General features: G+C 40.9%; 1 protein-coding gene across 2 annotated transcripts in view; it reads right to left on the bottom strand.

The window, feature by feature from the left end:
• Positions 1–15599, bottom strand: part of LOC149469839 (multidrug and toxin extrusion protein 2-like) — a 76384-nt gene that overhangs the window by 58954 nt on the left and 1831 nt on the right. For both annotated transcript variants that reach the window (XM_089668437.1, XM_089668436.1), the window contains exons 2-4: positions 9800–9901; positions 7576–7644; positions 5082–5230 (exon numbers count right to left, since the gene is read on the bottom strand). In XM_089668437.1, coding sequence (XP_089524563.1) covers positions 5082–5230; positions 7576–7644; positions 9800–9901 — 320 coding nt within the window. The remainder of the gene's footprint in view (positions 1–5081; positions 5231–7575; positions 7645–9799; positions 9902–15599) is intronic.

Raw genomic sequence — 15599 nt, 5'->3', positions numbered from 1 at the left:
GAGAACAGAAGGAATGTGATCACTTATAAAAAAGGGAAAACAGTATTTATATCTATACACAATTGTCTTCCCTTCAATTTCTATTTTAAACAGAATGGGTTGTTTTACAAGGTGAAGGTTTACAATCACTTTAACAGCTGTTTTTACACGAAAAACCTCTAAGTGTTCTTCAAAAGGAACTCTACCATGAACCTGTGTGCTTAGGCTCTGATAGAATCAACCAATGACTTATGTGCCACACAAGGGCTCTAGCAGATTATTTGTGTTTGATGCAAAACCTTTCAGGAATTTTTAGGTTTACCATTGTGGCTCAATTGTGATGGTGCAATGTAGCCATTATCCACATGACTGTTTTAATTTCATCAAATAATTTTAGAATATTAGGTTTACAAGCACTTTTGACTTTGGGAGTGATCATTTTCATTGACTGAGACTTTCTAACGACAATATTTAAGAACTAATCATATCTGTTCTAACATCATAGAAATAAACAATCATTTGAAGCACCATCAAATACATTTTATTAAACTAACTTATTAACAATGAATGCTCATTTTCAGAAAGAACTTAGCATACCTGGGACCAATCTTTTAACTTACAAACACTTGTCTACAAATACAAATCTTCATATTAGTACCTATATGTTTAGGAGAAAAGGACAGCCCCTGAGTTTATTTTATTAAAGGTACTTCTATAGCGACGTCAATTTATGCAGTGCTCTATATATACTGTATTGTACATTCACATCAGTCCCTAACCCTCAAGGAGCATACAATCTAAGGTTCCTAGTTCACATTCATACATACACATACTAGGGCCAATTAAGACAGGACCCAGTTAACCTACCAGCAGTCTTTTGAGTGTGGAAGGAAACCGGTCTACCCAAAGGAAAACCCACACAGGCATAGGTAGAACATGCAAAATCCAGGCACATAGTGCTGTGGTTGGGATTGAAACAAATGACCCTAAGGCTGCAAGGAGGAAGTGCTAACCACTTAGCCACTGTGCTGCCCTGAATGAATGAATCCGCAAAGAATCACGGTCAACTATAAAGCTGATGTTTCTCTGGCAGCATGTCTGCAGCACAGGGCATATATATAACCTTAGAATTACACTACTGAGGAAATTTGAGTTAAAGAGAGGTAGAAATGTAAACACACAGAAATTCTGGACTGAGCCCTGAAGAGAGAAAGGAAAGTAAATTGCCACTTCGATTTCTTTTTCAGGCCAGGTCATTCACACTGTATAGAAATGTAATATGAATTTTACAATTACCTTTTTACATAAAAGGTCAGCTATACACATAGGAAGAACAATAAGACTCAATCCCATTGCCATAACATATTTTGGCTGATGTTTCTATACAGACAAATGCCTAGTTTATCATGCTTCAAAGACATGCTGGTAGGTTAATTGACTCTTGTCTAAATTGGCCCTTTTATGTGTATGTATGAATGTGAGTTAGGGACCTTACATTCTAAGCTCCTTGTGGGCAGAGACTGATGTGAATGTTCAATATATATGTAAAGCGCTGTATAAATTGACAGCGCTACATAAGTACCTGCAATTAATAAATAATATGTAGATAGAAGGACACGTGCCAAGACCAGCAACAGCTTATGAGGGGGAACTACAGTCATGGCCAAAAATATTGACACCCTGCATTTCTGTCAGATAATGCACCACATCACCCAGAAAATTGTTGCAATTACAAATATTTAGGCATTCTCGTGTTTATTTCTTTTGTTTGCATTGATATGACACAAAAAAATGGAGAAACAAAAAGACAAATCTGACATGTTCGATTCGCTTTACTGGGATTACCTGGAATTTGCTTTAACGCCATGGGGGTTTGGCGGCGACTTCCTGGCCCGGATTAACCACTTGCCTACCAGGCACTTATACCCCCTTATTTACCAGGCCAATTTTCAGCTTTCAGCGCTGCCGCACTTTGATTGTACCCATATGAAATTTTGATCATTTTTTTCTCACAAATAGAGCTTTCTTTTGGTGGTATTTAATCGCCACTGGGCCCTTTACTTTTTGCGCTATAAATAAAAAAAGTGCAAAAAATTTGACAAAAAAAAAAAAAAAGTTTCTTTGTTTCTATTATAAAATTTTTCAAACAGGTATTTTTTCTCCTTCACTGATGTGCGTTGATGAGGCAGCACTGATGGGCACTGATAGGCGGCACTGATGGGCACTGATAGGCAGCACTGATGGGCACTGATAGGCAGCACTAAAGGGCACTGATAGGCAGTACTAATGAGGTGGCACGGATAGGCGGCACTGATAGACAGCACTAATGAGGTGTCACGGATAGGTGGCACTAATATGCAGCACTGATAGGCGGCACTGATAGGTGACACTGATGATGGGTACTGATAGACGGCACTGACTGGCATCACTGCTGGGCACTGACTGGCAGCACTGACTGGCACAACCCCTGGGCACTGACTGGCGACACTGACTGGCAGCACTGCTGGGCTGCACTGGTGGGCAGCACTGGTGGGTGGGCACAGGTGGGTGGCACTGGTGGGCACAGGTGGGTGGGCACAGGTGGGTGGCACTGCTGGGCACAGGTAGGTGGCACTTCTGGGCACAGGTAGGTGGCACTGCAGAGTGGCACAGGTGGGTGCACTGCTGGGCACAGGTGGGTGCACTGCTGGACACAGGTGGGTGATCTGCTGGGCACAGGTGGGCGGAGCTAGTGGGCGCACTGCTGGGCACAGGTGGGCGGAACTTGCGGGTGGCACTGCTGGGCACCAATCATCAGGGCACTGATCATCAGTGCCCTGATGATCGGTGCCGATCCCCGCTCTGACAACTGCCGGTTCTCGGCAGTACTTTCCTCACGATCTGACAGCGTGAGGAAAGTGCAGCCGAGAACCGGCACTTGCATTTCCCTCTGATCAGCGTGTCATTGGACACCGCTGATCACGTTGGTAAAAGGCCGCTGTGATTGGCCTTTTACCACATCACGTGATCAGCTGTGTCCTTAGGACACAGCGATCACGGAGATCGCCGGGTGCGCCCCCTGGGGCGCGCAGGAGAGCGCGTTCTGGGAGGACGTCATATGACGTCCACCCAGAACTGGCCGGCCGCAGTGTAGCCGTCATTCGGCTATCTGCGGTCGGCAGCTAGTTAAAGTCCTATACTCATCTCCAACAGATTCTGTTACATCCGGTGGGTTTTTCTCCTCGCCTATTTCAATATCCAGGGATACGAGGCAGGGCTGCCCACTGTCGCCACTATCGCCTTATCGCCTGACACCTTATCAAAATTGAAAGAAATAATTGCATTCCAACTTTGTGATGTTCCTACACTTTGTACATAAACTCACCTGTATCAATTAACAGGTGCTGACAATATAGAAATCACATCAGCAACCAGTTAAAAAAAAATCAACACAACGTTTCTGTTGTGTGTCTCTCTGTACCACATGGAGCATGGAGAAGAGAAAGAGCAGCAAAGAATTTTCTGAGGACTTAAGAACAAAAAGTCCATCGCAAGATATCTTAATGTTCCTGTGACCACTGTGCCCAACACTGTCAAGTTTACAGCCCATGGCACTGTAGCTAATCTCCCTGGACTTGGATGAAAGAGAGAAATTGACCGTAGGATTGTTCGAATGGTGACTAAATAACCTTGATCAACTTCCAGACAAATTCAAGCTGACCTTCAGGCACAGGGTACAACTGTGTCAGCTCACACTATATGTCGCCATCTGAATGAAAAAGGACGCTATGGTAGGAGACCTAGGAGGTCCCCACTGCTGACATAGAAACATAAAAAAGCCAGATTGGAGTTTGCCAAAACTTACCTGAGGAAGCCAAACTCCTTTTGGGAGAAAGTACTGTGGACAGATTAAACAAAATTACAGCTTTTTGTTAAAGCCCATCATTCTACTGTTTTCAGAAAAAGTAACAAGGCCTTTAAAGAAAAGAAATACAGTCCCTACAGTCAAACATGGTGTAGGTTCACTGATGTTTTGGAGTTGATTTGCTGCTTCAGGCACTGGATGTCTTAACCGTGTGCATTGCATTATGAAATCTGAAGATTTCCAAAGAATTCTGGGGTGCAATGTAGGGCCCTGTGTCAGTTGGGTTTTCATCAGAGGTCATGGGTGTTACAGCAGGACAATGACCCAAAGCACACATCAAAAAGCACCCAGAAATGGTTTAAGACAAAGCACCGGAGAATACTGAACTGGCCAGCAATGAGTCCAGATCTCAATCCCATAGAGCACATGTGGAAAGATCTCAAAACAGCAGTTGGGAAAAGGAACCTTTCCAATCTGAGAGACCTGGAGCAGTTGGCAAAATAAGAGTGAGCCAAAATTCCAGTAGAGAATTTTCTGGATCGAAGTGGTGCACTATCTGACAGAAATTCAAGGGTGCCAACATTTTTGGCTATAACTGTACAGTAAATGAAAAGATTTTATAACTTGTCTAATAAACTGACTCTTCATGGACTAGCTGGTATCTGGTTGTCAAACAGTCCATTACATGTAGAGGATATTTCTTATGTCCAAACTCTGTAAAAACTCCCAAATAGCAATTGTATCTTGTATGTGGCTTTGCATATAAATACGTGGCTCTCATATTCAGTTTTGTATCATGCCTGATGAAAAAACCCTTTCTCTTTTATTTTGTTACAGTATTTATTTATTTCAGGTACTTATATAGCACTGTCAACTTACACAGTGCTTTACACATATATATATTGAACATTCACATCAGTCCCTAACCCTTAAGGGGTGTACAATCTAAGGTCCCTAACTTACATTCATACATACACATATTAGGGCCAATTTAGAGAGGATCCAATTAACCTACCAGCATGTCTTTGGGGTGTGGGAGTAAACTGGAGCACCCAGAGGAAACCCACGCAGGCACAGGGAGAACATGCAAACTCCATGCAAGAGGCACCATGGTCAGGAATCGAACCCATGACCCATTTACTGAAAGGCAGACGTGCTAACCACTAAGCCACTGTGCCACCTGTATGTTTTATATGATATTTATTTTGTTATCTTTTATATGATATTATGCTATGTCATATTACAAAGCTCCACTCACCTGGCAACATCTGGATTTTGTCTGCATAGCAGCAGTACTTGCTCTGTATTAATGAATATTGCCCAGCATGGTAAGCAACACAGCATCAGAATGAGAATTCCTCTCTGCAGAACTGTCCCCACGCGCCTCAGATTTCTCCCCCCATAGGTCTAAAAGAATATGAGAAGAAGTGATTCACAACCCCAAAAAAAGTTATAAGTGCTATAATAAAATCAAGTGATCTTATCATCTGACAGAACAGGAAACAGCACAGACAAAACACTTATTCTCTAAGAAATATTGTATTATTCCCTGGGGGTATTGTATTGTTTGATAAGCGTGTGTAGATGTGTTCACGAACGACATCATATGATTAATTTATTACTTTTTTTTAAAAAAAACAACTTATTATAATGCACGTATACTCTTTTAATAATTTTTTTAATAAAGTGAAGAAAAGTTATAATCACTATCATGTTATATCACTTTGGGGTTGATTTATTAAAATTGGTGCACACAGAATCTGGTGCAGCTGTGCATAGTAACCAATCAGCTTCTAAAGTCAGCTTGTTCAGTTAAGCTTTGACAATGAAACCAAAAAGCTGTTTGGTTTCTATGGCCAGCTACACCAGATTCTCTGTGCACTCGTTTTAGTACAGGGTCCCTATAGAAGAGATTTCACCTTACTTTCAGTCTTTAACAAAAAACATGCAGTAAGGGGAAATCTCCACATAATGACATGTCACTCAAAGAAAATATTGAATTAACCTATATAATAGGTTAGGGAATTCAAAAGTACTAATGGATAGCCAGACTGACTATTTAAAGGGAGGGAACAGGGTTATTGACCTGCTGCTGTGCATACATCTATTTGTAGTTTACAAGCACTATAAACAAAGCAGAGCCAAAGGTCCCTTTTAACAGCGTAATGTCAAAAAAAATATTAAAGCTAAATCTCAAATTTGATTTTGAAAATCTTGCAGTAAACCCAATCATCTTTAGGTTGAAATATGTACATGTAAAATAAGTCATCGTTAGACAATCCTGACATTTACTATTTGTTAAATGACAAGCTCCTTTTCCAATGTGACTACACATGAACAGCCAAAGGTAAATAAATATCCACTTGTGCTTCAGTTCTTGTGCATTAAAGACATGATAAGGAAGGCAGAAGAAGGTGATGCAAAAGGGAAAATAACAAAACCTTTGCAACTTCCTGTGTACCCTATCCACCTCCACCCTGCACACTGAATGTTAAATAAGCATCCAAAACTAGTGAGGTTCTCTCTTCATTATTTTTTCCTGTAAGCCTTTGTAAACATCATTTCATTCTGTCCCCAGTATCTGGAACATATTTGCACAGCAACATTGTACAATGCAAAATTTCTTGTTGACTCACAGTGCTAGCACATCCACTCATAAATTCCTCTGAGCAGGATACAGAGTCTTTAACAAATTACTGGACAAAAGGTTGAATTTTTACATTTGCCTGGAATTCCAATTTAGGCCTCATGTACACTGGGCATTTGCCCAGCTCTTCTAAACGGCTTTCTCATGGCAAGAGAAAAGCAGTGTCAAAAACATGCCTAAAGTAGCATTTTCGCAAATGCTTTTAAACATGTTTAAAGTGTTACTAAACCCACAACAGTAAAATCAGTCTATATATACAGTAAAGCATGCTTGTTATACTCGCTGTGGCACCTAAGGGGTTAATCTTCTGCATTGTGTAAAAAGGCTGTTTGATCCTTTCTTCTCTGCCCCTCCTCTTGTTGAAAACACCACCTGATACAGACTGAATCCATAGTCACATGCACATGCTCCGTTTGGTGTGTATTGCTAGAGAGGATTTATTTTTTCATTGATGAGTGCATGTAATCAGCACAGGGTCAATCAGGACTGTCCAGACAGAGGTCAGGTGTTTCACATCCTCCGAGAGCAGAAAGAAAACTGCTGAAGTCATAAGACTACTCTAACTGCTGATGAGAAAAGGTGTTTAGCAGTTTATATTTACTAAAATAATTGCATTTCCATGTTGTGTGCACTGTGGGAGAACAGATATAGTGAATGCAGGGTCCTGGGTTTAGTATCACTTTAAAAGCGTCAAGAGCGTAGGTCTATATTAATTTCACTGGCCAGATTATTAATTTATTTTGGACATTGAAATGAATGAACACCTCAGCACTTGATGCGCACAATGCTTAAGTGCGTTTACACGCATTTAGGCTCGTCAGGTGTTTTTTCTACTGCTGCTCCTGAACGCACAGGCAGTGGGGTTTTTTCTGCCAATAAATGTCTATGTGTGCATGGAAACATAGGCTAACATTGAGTGGCATTTAGAGGCACAAAAAAAAAGACGCTTCTGAAAGCGGTATTTAAAACTCCCAGTGTGCTTGGGGCCTTAAGGAGTCTAAATGAATGAAATGATCTTGTGCAATTTATTCTGTAAACACATCTCACTTTATACAATTAAAAGAATAATATTGAGCAACATTTTTATTCGCATTACTCAGCATACCTGAGACATGAGTGTATCACAACCAGAGGCTAAACCTGAGCCAACAGATATCCCTGTAACATGGATAACCTGTTGAGAAATAAACTGTTAACTATTTTTGTTTTTTTGTTATCTATTTTTGTGACCTCAACACTGATAACTAAAAAATATTTACAAACCACTTTTTTAAAAAAAGCTGCCAAGTAGACAACAGTGCAATCACAATGCTCTCTGGAACGTTGTAAATAACAAATTCATTGGGAATACACTGGAGGAAATATCCTAGTGGTCACAATACATTCCAGCTCAATACACCATACACCCATTGTGACAGGAGTGACTTATCTAAATCCCACCATACAGTCCTTATATGCTGTCATGGAGGACAGTCACTGGTAATTGTAATGTAATACTTGCTTAAAAGAGAAGGGTGTAGCTCAGATGCTACATGCTCTATTGCAGGTGCCATATAGGCAAAAAGTGTCATACAATATAGTTGTTCAATCAATACTGTTTTCCTGCACAATCAAGTGAAGGATGGGCTGTGGGCTAAAGACCTTTGAATAAAGAGAAGAGAAAAAAATGTTGATTTAACTATAAATTCAATATCTTGGACTACAGCACAGGACACAGGCTGAATATTTACAGACCCTGGGCTATCCAATCACCTGAAGGTACCAGCCCATACCCAGGTTTTAGGATTATTCAGCCTGTGTCCTGTACTATACTATTAAGATAAGCTCTCTTGTATATTACATGGGTTGTAGAAATATATCATTTCCTTATTTTCTCAGTAAGTGAAACAGTAACACTCTAACTAAACAGATTTCATTTTTCAATAATTAAAAGGGGACAAGACAATGAGAGATTACTGCTCTTTGATTGCTATGTATCAACAAACATGGCTCTTTGCTTTATTTGGTAAGCCTGTTTTGCTTCACAAATTCTCAAACATTTTAAAAACCCCGGTCCCCTTCTCTATTCAGGGGAAAGTGACAAATTCTGGTGAAAAGCCTATACCCTAACCAGTTTAAAGTGGTTGTGAAGCCTGAAGGTCTTTTACGATCATGCATTCTATGCCTAAAGGTAAAAAAGCCTTCAGTATGCAGCTCCCCTCTCAGCCCCAATACTCACTTGAGCTTGATCCAGTAATGTGCACGACAGCGGCTGCTGTCCTGGCTCTCTACCTCCTCATTGGCTCAGAGACAGCCAGTGGGGAGGAAGCAGGGGCAGGACCAAGCCACATTCTGTGTGTCTTATGGACACACAGAACGGATCGTGGGAGCGAGCACATACAAGCGCCCCATAGCAAGTGGTTTGCTATGGGTGCACTCGGCAGAGGGGAGGATCCCAGAGCACCGGTGGGGGACCCAAGGACAGGAGGATCAGGGTTGCTCTGTGCAAAACCCTGCAGAGAGCAGGTTAGTATATGTTTGTTATTATTTTTTTAATTAAGCCTTTAATACCACTTTAAGCTGAGCATACATAATTTTTTTTTTTTTTCCAGTCGAGGTGGATGGAGGAATCCTCCCACTGGAGCATTGTTTTCTGATGGCAAGACTCTCTTCTTTCAATATACACTGATCAGTGGCTGCAGCCACTGATCAACCAACATTTTCTCCCTTTTGAACAGGAAGGGCCACACATAGATCGAAATTCAGCCAGTCCCTACTGAACCATCTATGCCCATCTTAAGTCACCTTTACAGCTCTCTCCTGCTACCCCATCTTCTGTGCTTACCACAGCAAAATACCCTGTGCTTCAGTATATGGAGGATGGGAGGATGCATGCAATGGAGTGCTCAGGCCTAGCTCAGGTCCTGTCTCTTCTGGACCTGAAGGGAAACCTCCCCCGCAACAATTATGGTTAACAAACTTGGGTTAAAACTCTTCGATTCAAAACGTAGAAAAGGTTTGGGCCATTCATACACTTTAGGGTATCCATTGAATGCCTGGTACATCCAGTGGTCTGTCATCTCTCCAGATGGTGAGAACTCATTGCAGTAATTTATATCTCTGCACTTCCTCCCAAAGCCATGGCTGGAGTTCACTTTTGAAGATAAACTCCTGTTTTTGGCAGCTGGATGAAAGTGGGAATTCTGCTAGGTACATTATATGGCACTGCGGGAATACCCAAGAAACAGGGTTCCAACCTGTGATAAATCTTGCCAGTAGTAACACAAAACTAAAATAGTAAAATATTAGTTTAAACTGAAACTTGTCTTAGGTTTACAGTTAATACTTACGGCTACAGCAAGTGTTACTGAGTCAAGTTCAATCTTTCCCAAATGGCCACAGAATATTGAGCTCACAATGCTAATGGAATATACCATAATCTGAGAAAGGAACTAAAAACAAACATTCATTATAATGATGCAGCCTTTTGTGTTAATTATTATTTATTATTATACAGGATTTATATAGCACCAACAGTTTGCTCAGCACTTTAAAATATAAAGGGAGACAATACAGCAACAATACAGTTCAATACAAGAGGGTTAGGAGGGCCCTGCTCCTTGAAGCTTACAATCTAAGAGGGAGGGGTTGGTGGTACAAAAGGTAATAACTGTGGGGGATGGACTGGTAGAAGGAATAGAAGATTACGTTATTTGCTGAAGGCAGGATAGGCTTCCCTGAAGAGATAGGTTTTCAGAGATCACCTAAAAGTGGGCAGAGTAGGCAATAGTCTGATAGATTGGGGTAGAGAGTTCAAGAGGATGGGGGAAGCTCTGGAGAAGTCCTGGAGACGAGCATGGGAGGAGGAGACAAGGGAGCTAGAGAACAGGTCGTGGATGCAGCAGAGGATAGTTTGGGTGATATTTGGAGACAAGATTGGTGATGTAATTTGGGGCAGAGTTATAAATGGCTTTATATGTTATTGTTAATGTTTTGAATTTTAGTCGTTGGGCAATGGGAAGCCAGTGGAGGGATTGGCAGAGAGGGATGGCAGATATGGAACAGTGGATGAGTCTGGCAGCAGCATTAATGATAGACTGAAGAGGATTAATGATAGACTGAAGAGGGGATAGCCTGCGATTTGGTAGGCCAATGAGGAGGGAGTTACAATAGTCAAGGCGAGAGATAACAAGAGAGTGAATAAGTTACTTAGTAGTTTCAGAGGTTAAGAACAGGAGTATCTTGGAGATGTTGTGGAGGTGAAGTCTACAAGTTTTGGACAGTGATTGGATTTGGGGCTGAAAGGGCAGATGGGAGTCTAGGATTACACCTAGTACCCTGGCGTGAGGGGAGGGACTGATGGTTATATTATTGATCTTGATGGAGAAGTCAGGGGAGGGGGCACGGGCTGGAGGGAATAGTATGAGCTCAGTTTTATAAAGATTGAGTTTGAGGAAGTGGAGTGACATCCATACCGATATGTAGCTTAGTAGGTTAGTAATGCGAGGGGAGACTGAAGGGGTGAGGAGTAGAAAGATAGATTTGTGTGTCATCAGCATAGAGATGGTACTTAAAGTCATGGAAGTTTATCAAGTGACCAAGGGAAGAGGTGTAGATGGAAAAGAGAAGGGGTCCAAGGACAGATCTTTGAGGCACCCCTACAGAAAGAGGAAGTGGAGAGGAGGAGACACAGTTATAGGTAAAGCTGCAGGAGCGCTGTAATAGGTAGGAGAAGAACCTACCAAGAGAGTGGAGTTTTTTGAGGAGGAGGGGATGATCAACAGTATCAAAAGCCACAGAGAGGTCAAGTAGTAAGAGTACGGAGTAGTGGCCATTGGTTTTAGCAGTTAGTAGATCATTAGTGAGTTTTAGTAGGGCAGTTTCAGTGGAGTGTAGTGAGTGAAAGCCAGACTGTAAAGAGTCAGGAAGGTTGTTGTCAGTGAGGTAGGAACTCAGGCGATTGTAGACTAAGCGTTCTAAGAGTTTAGAGGTAAACGGGAGCAGGGAGATGGGTCTTAAGTTGCTCAGGTTGGTGGAGTCCAGCGAGGGCTTTTTAAGTATGGGAGTGATGTGTGCATGCTTTAGAGGAGAGGGGAAGGCACCCCTCTAAAAAAAATGTGAGTTTAAATTTTTATGTGCATTTTGGTGCTTTTAACATGTATTTTGGCTTATTATTTACCTGCTTTTTTGTGTGTGTTCTGCAAACGCATGCAAAATGCATGTCGTGTTTTTGGTGCCATTATTTGGTAATGGAACCAAAAGTGGCTAGCAGATGCACAGTCTGCCGAAATATACATAAAAACCAAATCAAAATGCACTTTAGAAAAGTTCCAAAATATATGCTAAGAAAATTGCCAAAATATGCATTGCACACCACAGCAAAATGCATGTTAAAATAACCTGTACAAAATGTGCATTAAAGCACCTAAAAGTGTGTTTAGAAAAGCGCCAAAATGCAAATTAAAAAATCCATGTCAAAATGCGTGTTAAAAAAATACAGCATGTTAAAAAAAAACAGCAAAATGCACATAAAATTATGCAAAAATGCGCAATAAAATACACAGTTAAAGAATGTGCCAAAATGTGCATTAAAAAGTACCAGTGATCAGTCCTCATTATATTCATGTAATTGCATTTTCTTTTCAACTTTGGTTTCACTGTTTAAACTCAGGTGATCTGTAATCACACAATTATCTCAGGAGATCACATGCAGCCCTCCCCCTTGTACACAGATCTCAGAGGAAAAAATTCTCCTCTCTTCTTCTGAGAACAAATGTTCTCCGCTTCATAAACGGGGACAGAGGAGAAGATTTTTCCCTGAGAATTGCAGAGAACTGAAATGAGATACATTATCTCTGCTTAATAAATGTACACCTGAGTGAAGTACTGGGTGGAGGTGAAGGTGGAGAAAGTAGAGAGTTAAAAGTAGAGAAGAGACGACAAGGACTGGATGACAAGTCCTCATGCACACTTGACATTTTTACAGCGGCTGTTTTTGGCTTATGAGGTTTTTTTCTACAGCCAGTAACCCCCCAGCATGTTGTCCTATGTGTCCATGCACACATAAACTGTAAACAGCATTTTTTGACTGGAAAAAAAACCCCAGACTAGTGGGTTTCTAGAGGAGTTTTTTAGCTGTAAAAACACTCTAATGCTGAAAAACATGGCAAAACACAGTAAAATGCGGTAAACTGTCATTTTTTTACTTTTTTTGACCAAAAATAATATTTTTTTTTTTGGTAAAAAAAAACAAAAATGCAAAAACGCTAAAAAAAGCTGAAAACTCATGTTTTTAATGTGACTTTACACAGCTAATGTTACCAACGTTATCAAAACGTCCCGTGTGCATGAGGACAAAGAGTGACACAGTAGGCTTGTTTGGCAGCATGGAGGGAGGAATTGAATGTTAAGAAAGCAGATTTATATACAGTAGGATGAATGCTTGCTGAGATTGGTTTTACGCCACAATCGCTCCAGCGCATGACTGTCGTTTTAGATTTCTGGTGTCATCAGTCTGCCAAGGTTTTAATGGGTGGAGACTGATGCTTCATGTTGTTAGAGGAGCAAGTGAGTCTAGTGGATGAAAGTGAACTGTTGTAGACAGCAGTGGTCAGGTCGAGGCAGGACAGGGGAGAGATTCTGTCATAGAGGCGGTCATTTGCAGAGTGGAAAAGAGAAGGGTTCAAGTTGTGAAGGTTTCTGCAGGTAATTGTTTGCTGTTTGGTGGGATAGGCGTTTGAAGACGAGGACACTGAGAAGGTGATGAGATTGTGATCAGAGAGAGGAAGGGGGGTGTTTGTGAGGTTGTAGGGAGTACAACAATGGGAGAAAACAAGGTCTAATGTATTCCCATCAGTGTGAGTGGAGGACTGTGTCCATTGTGCTAATGCAAAAGATGAGGTTAAGTTGAAGAGTTGGGATGTAGCCGGGTTGTTCATATTAATGGGGATGTTAAAGTCTCCAAGAATGATAGTGGGTATTTCAGAGGATAGAAAGTAGGGTAGCCAGGCGGAGAAGTCATCAAGAAAGTTTGATTTGGGGATTTTTACTGCTTTACAGCTAGCTCTAAAGGCATGCCTGAATGTTAACCCCTTCACGCCTAAAGGTAAAACAAATTTAAATGCCTAAGCACAATTTTGCAACGTTGACATGTGTTAGTAAAACCGTACATATCATCACAACTACTTTGTATATGCAGGTGAATTATACCGCGTTTTTTTTTTCAGAACAAATTGGGCTTTCATTTGGTGGTAAATGCTAATGGATATCTCCTGATTTTTTTTATTATTAAAGGAAAATTGGCCCAAAATAGTAAAAAAATATATATTTTTTTAATTTAGCTGTGTGTTTCTTGTTACTACCATAAACTAACATCAAAGAGCAACCCAAAATAAATTTTCCAGCTCTTGACATTCGCTTAAAATGCTTACCTGAGCCCAATCTCAATCCAGTGCTGTGCCCAAGAGCAGTGGCTCTGTTCTCTCCCTCCCTTCTAACTGGACTCAGTGATAGCAGAGTGAGCCATTGGCTCCTACTGCTGTCAATTGAATCCAGTAATGAGGGAGCATGTGGATGGGGTTGAGCCACACTGTGTAAAAAGGAACCTTAATAAGCAATGCATGTTTATGTTAATTTATTGAACACTGTATAAAGCACAATGCAGGTTAAAAAAATAACTTTAACATTTCCAGTATGACTGATTACATGGCTAGAGAGAATATAAAATACTCTGGCACTGTAAATTAATCAAATTGTTATCATGCAACCAGGGGCGGACTGACAACTCATGGGGCCCCCAGGCAATAGGGGATCATGGGGCCCCTGTGTCCTTGCCCAAACTCAAAAAAGCCTATGAAAAAGATACCAGGGGCATCTCATGGGGCCCTTCTGACCCCGGGCCCTCGGGCAGTGCCCGAGTTTCCAAATGGTCAGTCCGCCCCTGCATGCAACAGAAGGAATGTGCCTTGAATGACATCTGTCATCTGTCATACTCCTCCCTTGAAAAAACCACTGAACTACTCTGTGAACTTTAGTCTCTAAACTTAGACATAAAAAATGATAAAACCTTTATATGATAAGCATACACTTGGAAAAATAAATGGGAGAGGCTGCAGTCAGCAACTTTTTGTAATGTAATTATAACACACTTAGACAAATTATGTTTGAAAATGTGTACATCCAAAAAACTAAAAACTAATCTAAAAACTAATGCATGAGTATTGTGTAGCACAACCTACAAATGCATAGACACTCAGAAATGCACTTGTACACTCAAAATACTAGCAGCACTAGGGTCGTTGGTTCGAATCCCAACCACAGCACTACCTGCCTAGAGTTTGCATGTTCTCCCTGTGCCTGTGTGGGTTTCCTCTGGGTACTCCAATTTCTTCCTATACTCCAAAGACATGCTAGTAGGTTTATTGACTCCTCTCTAAACTGACCCTAGTATATGTATGAATGTGAATGTTAGGGACCTTAGAATTTAAGCTCCTTGAGGGCAGGGACTGATGTGAATGTACAATATATATGTAAAGCTGACAGTGCTATATAAGTACCTGTAATAAATAATACATTTAAAAATTGCTGATAAAAATGTGTAGTTTGGCATTCCTAAAAATGCTCCTTTTCTGACTATAAGTGTATGTAGCCTCTATTTTCCCTTTATGTCCTTAACATACTAATGGGGTAATGTAGTGCTATCCATCCTCTTACCTACTGCTGTCAAGCATCATCCCTCCAGGATTAGCCTGTGCTGGATGCAGTCTCAAGCTGGGTGTACACCAGTAGATTTTCATTCCATAAATTTTCATTTTAAGAACATTCATTCTATTTTCTAGTCATTAGAAATCACTGAAATAGAAACCGTTACTACAGTGATCTCCACTTGCTTTCGGGTCCAATGCTAAGTGACTGGCCTGATGCATTGTGAACACAGGAGATTGGCTGCTGCTGTGCTGTGAGGCCAAGATCAGTGCAGTGATGATGTGCTGAGCTCTGCGCATTACACTGTTTCTTTTTCTTTTAAATCTATTTTATTAAAGCGGAGTTCCAGTGAAAATAAAAAAAATAAAAGTCAGCAGCTACAAAAACTGTAACTGCTGACTTTTAAAAAACGTAAATCCTACAGTACCCCCCCCCCCCCCCCCCCCC

The sequence above is a fragment of the Staurois parvus genome, unplaced genomic scaffold, assembly GCF_062004578.1.
Source record: "Staurois parvus isolate SC_StPar_1 unplaced genomic scaffold, SC_StPar_1.0 ptg000058l, whole genome shotgun sequence".
NCBI classification, from domain to species: domain Eukaryota; kingdom Metazoa; phylum Chordata; class Amphibia; order Anura; family Ranidae; genus Staurois; species Staurois parvus.
This window is presented reverse-complemented; position numbering and strand designations above follow the sequence as displayed.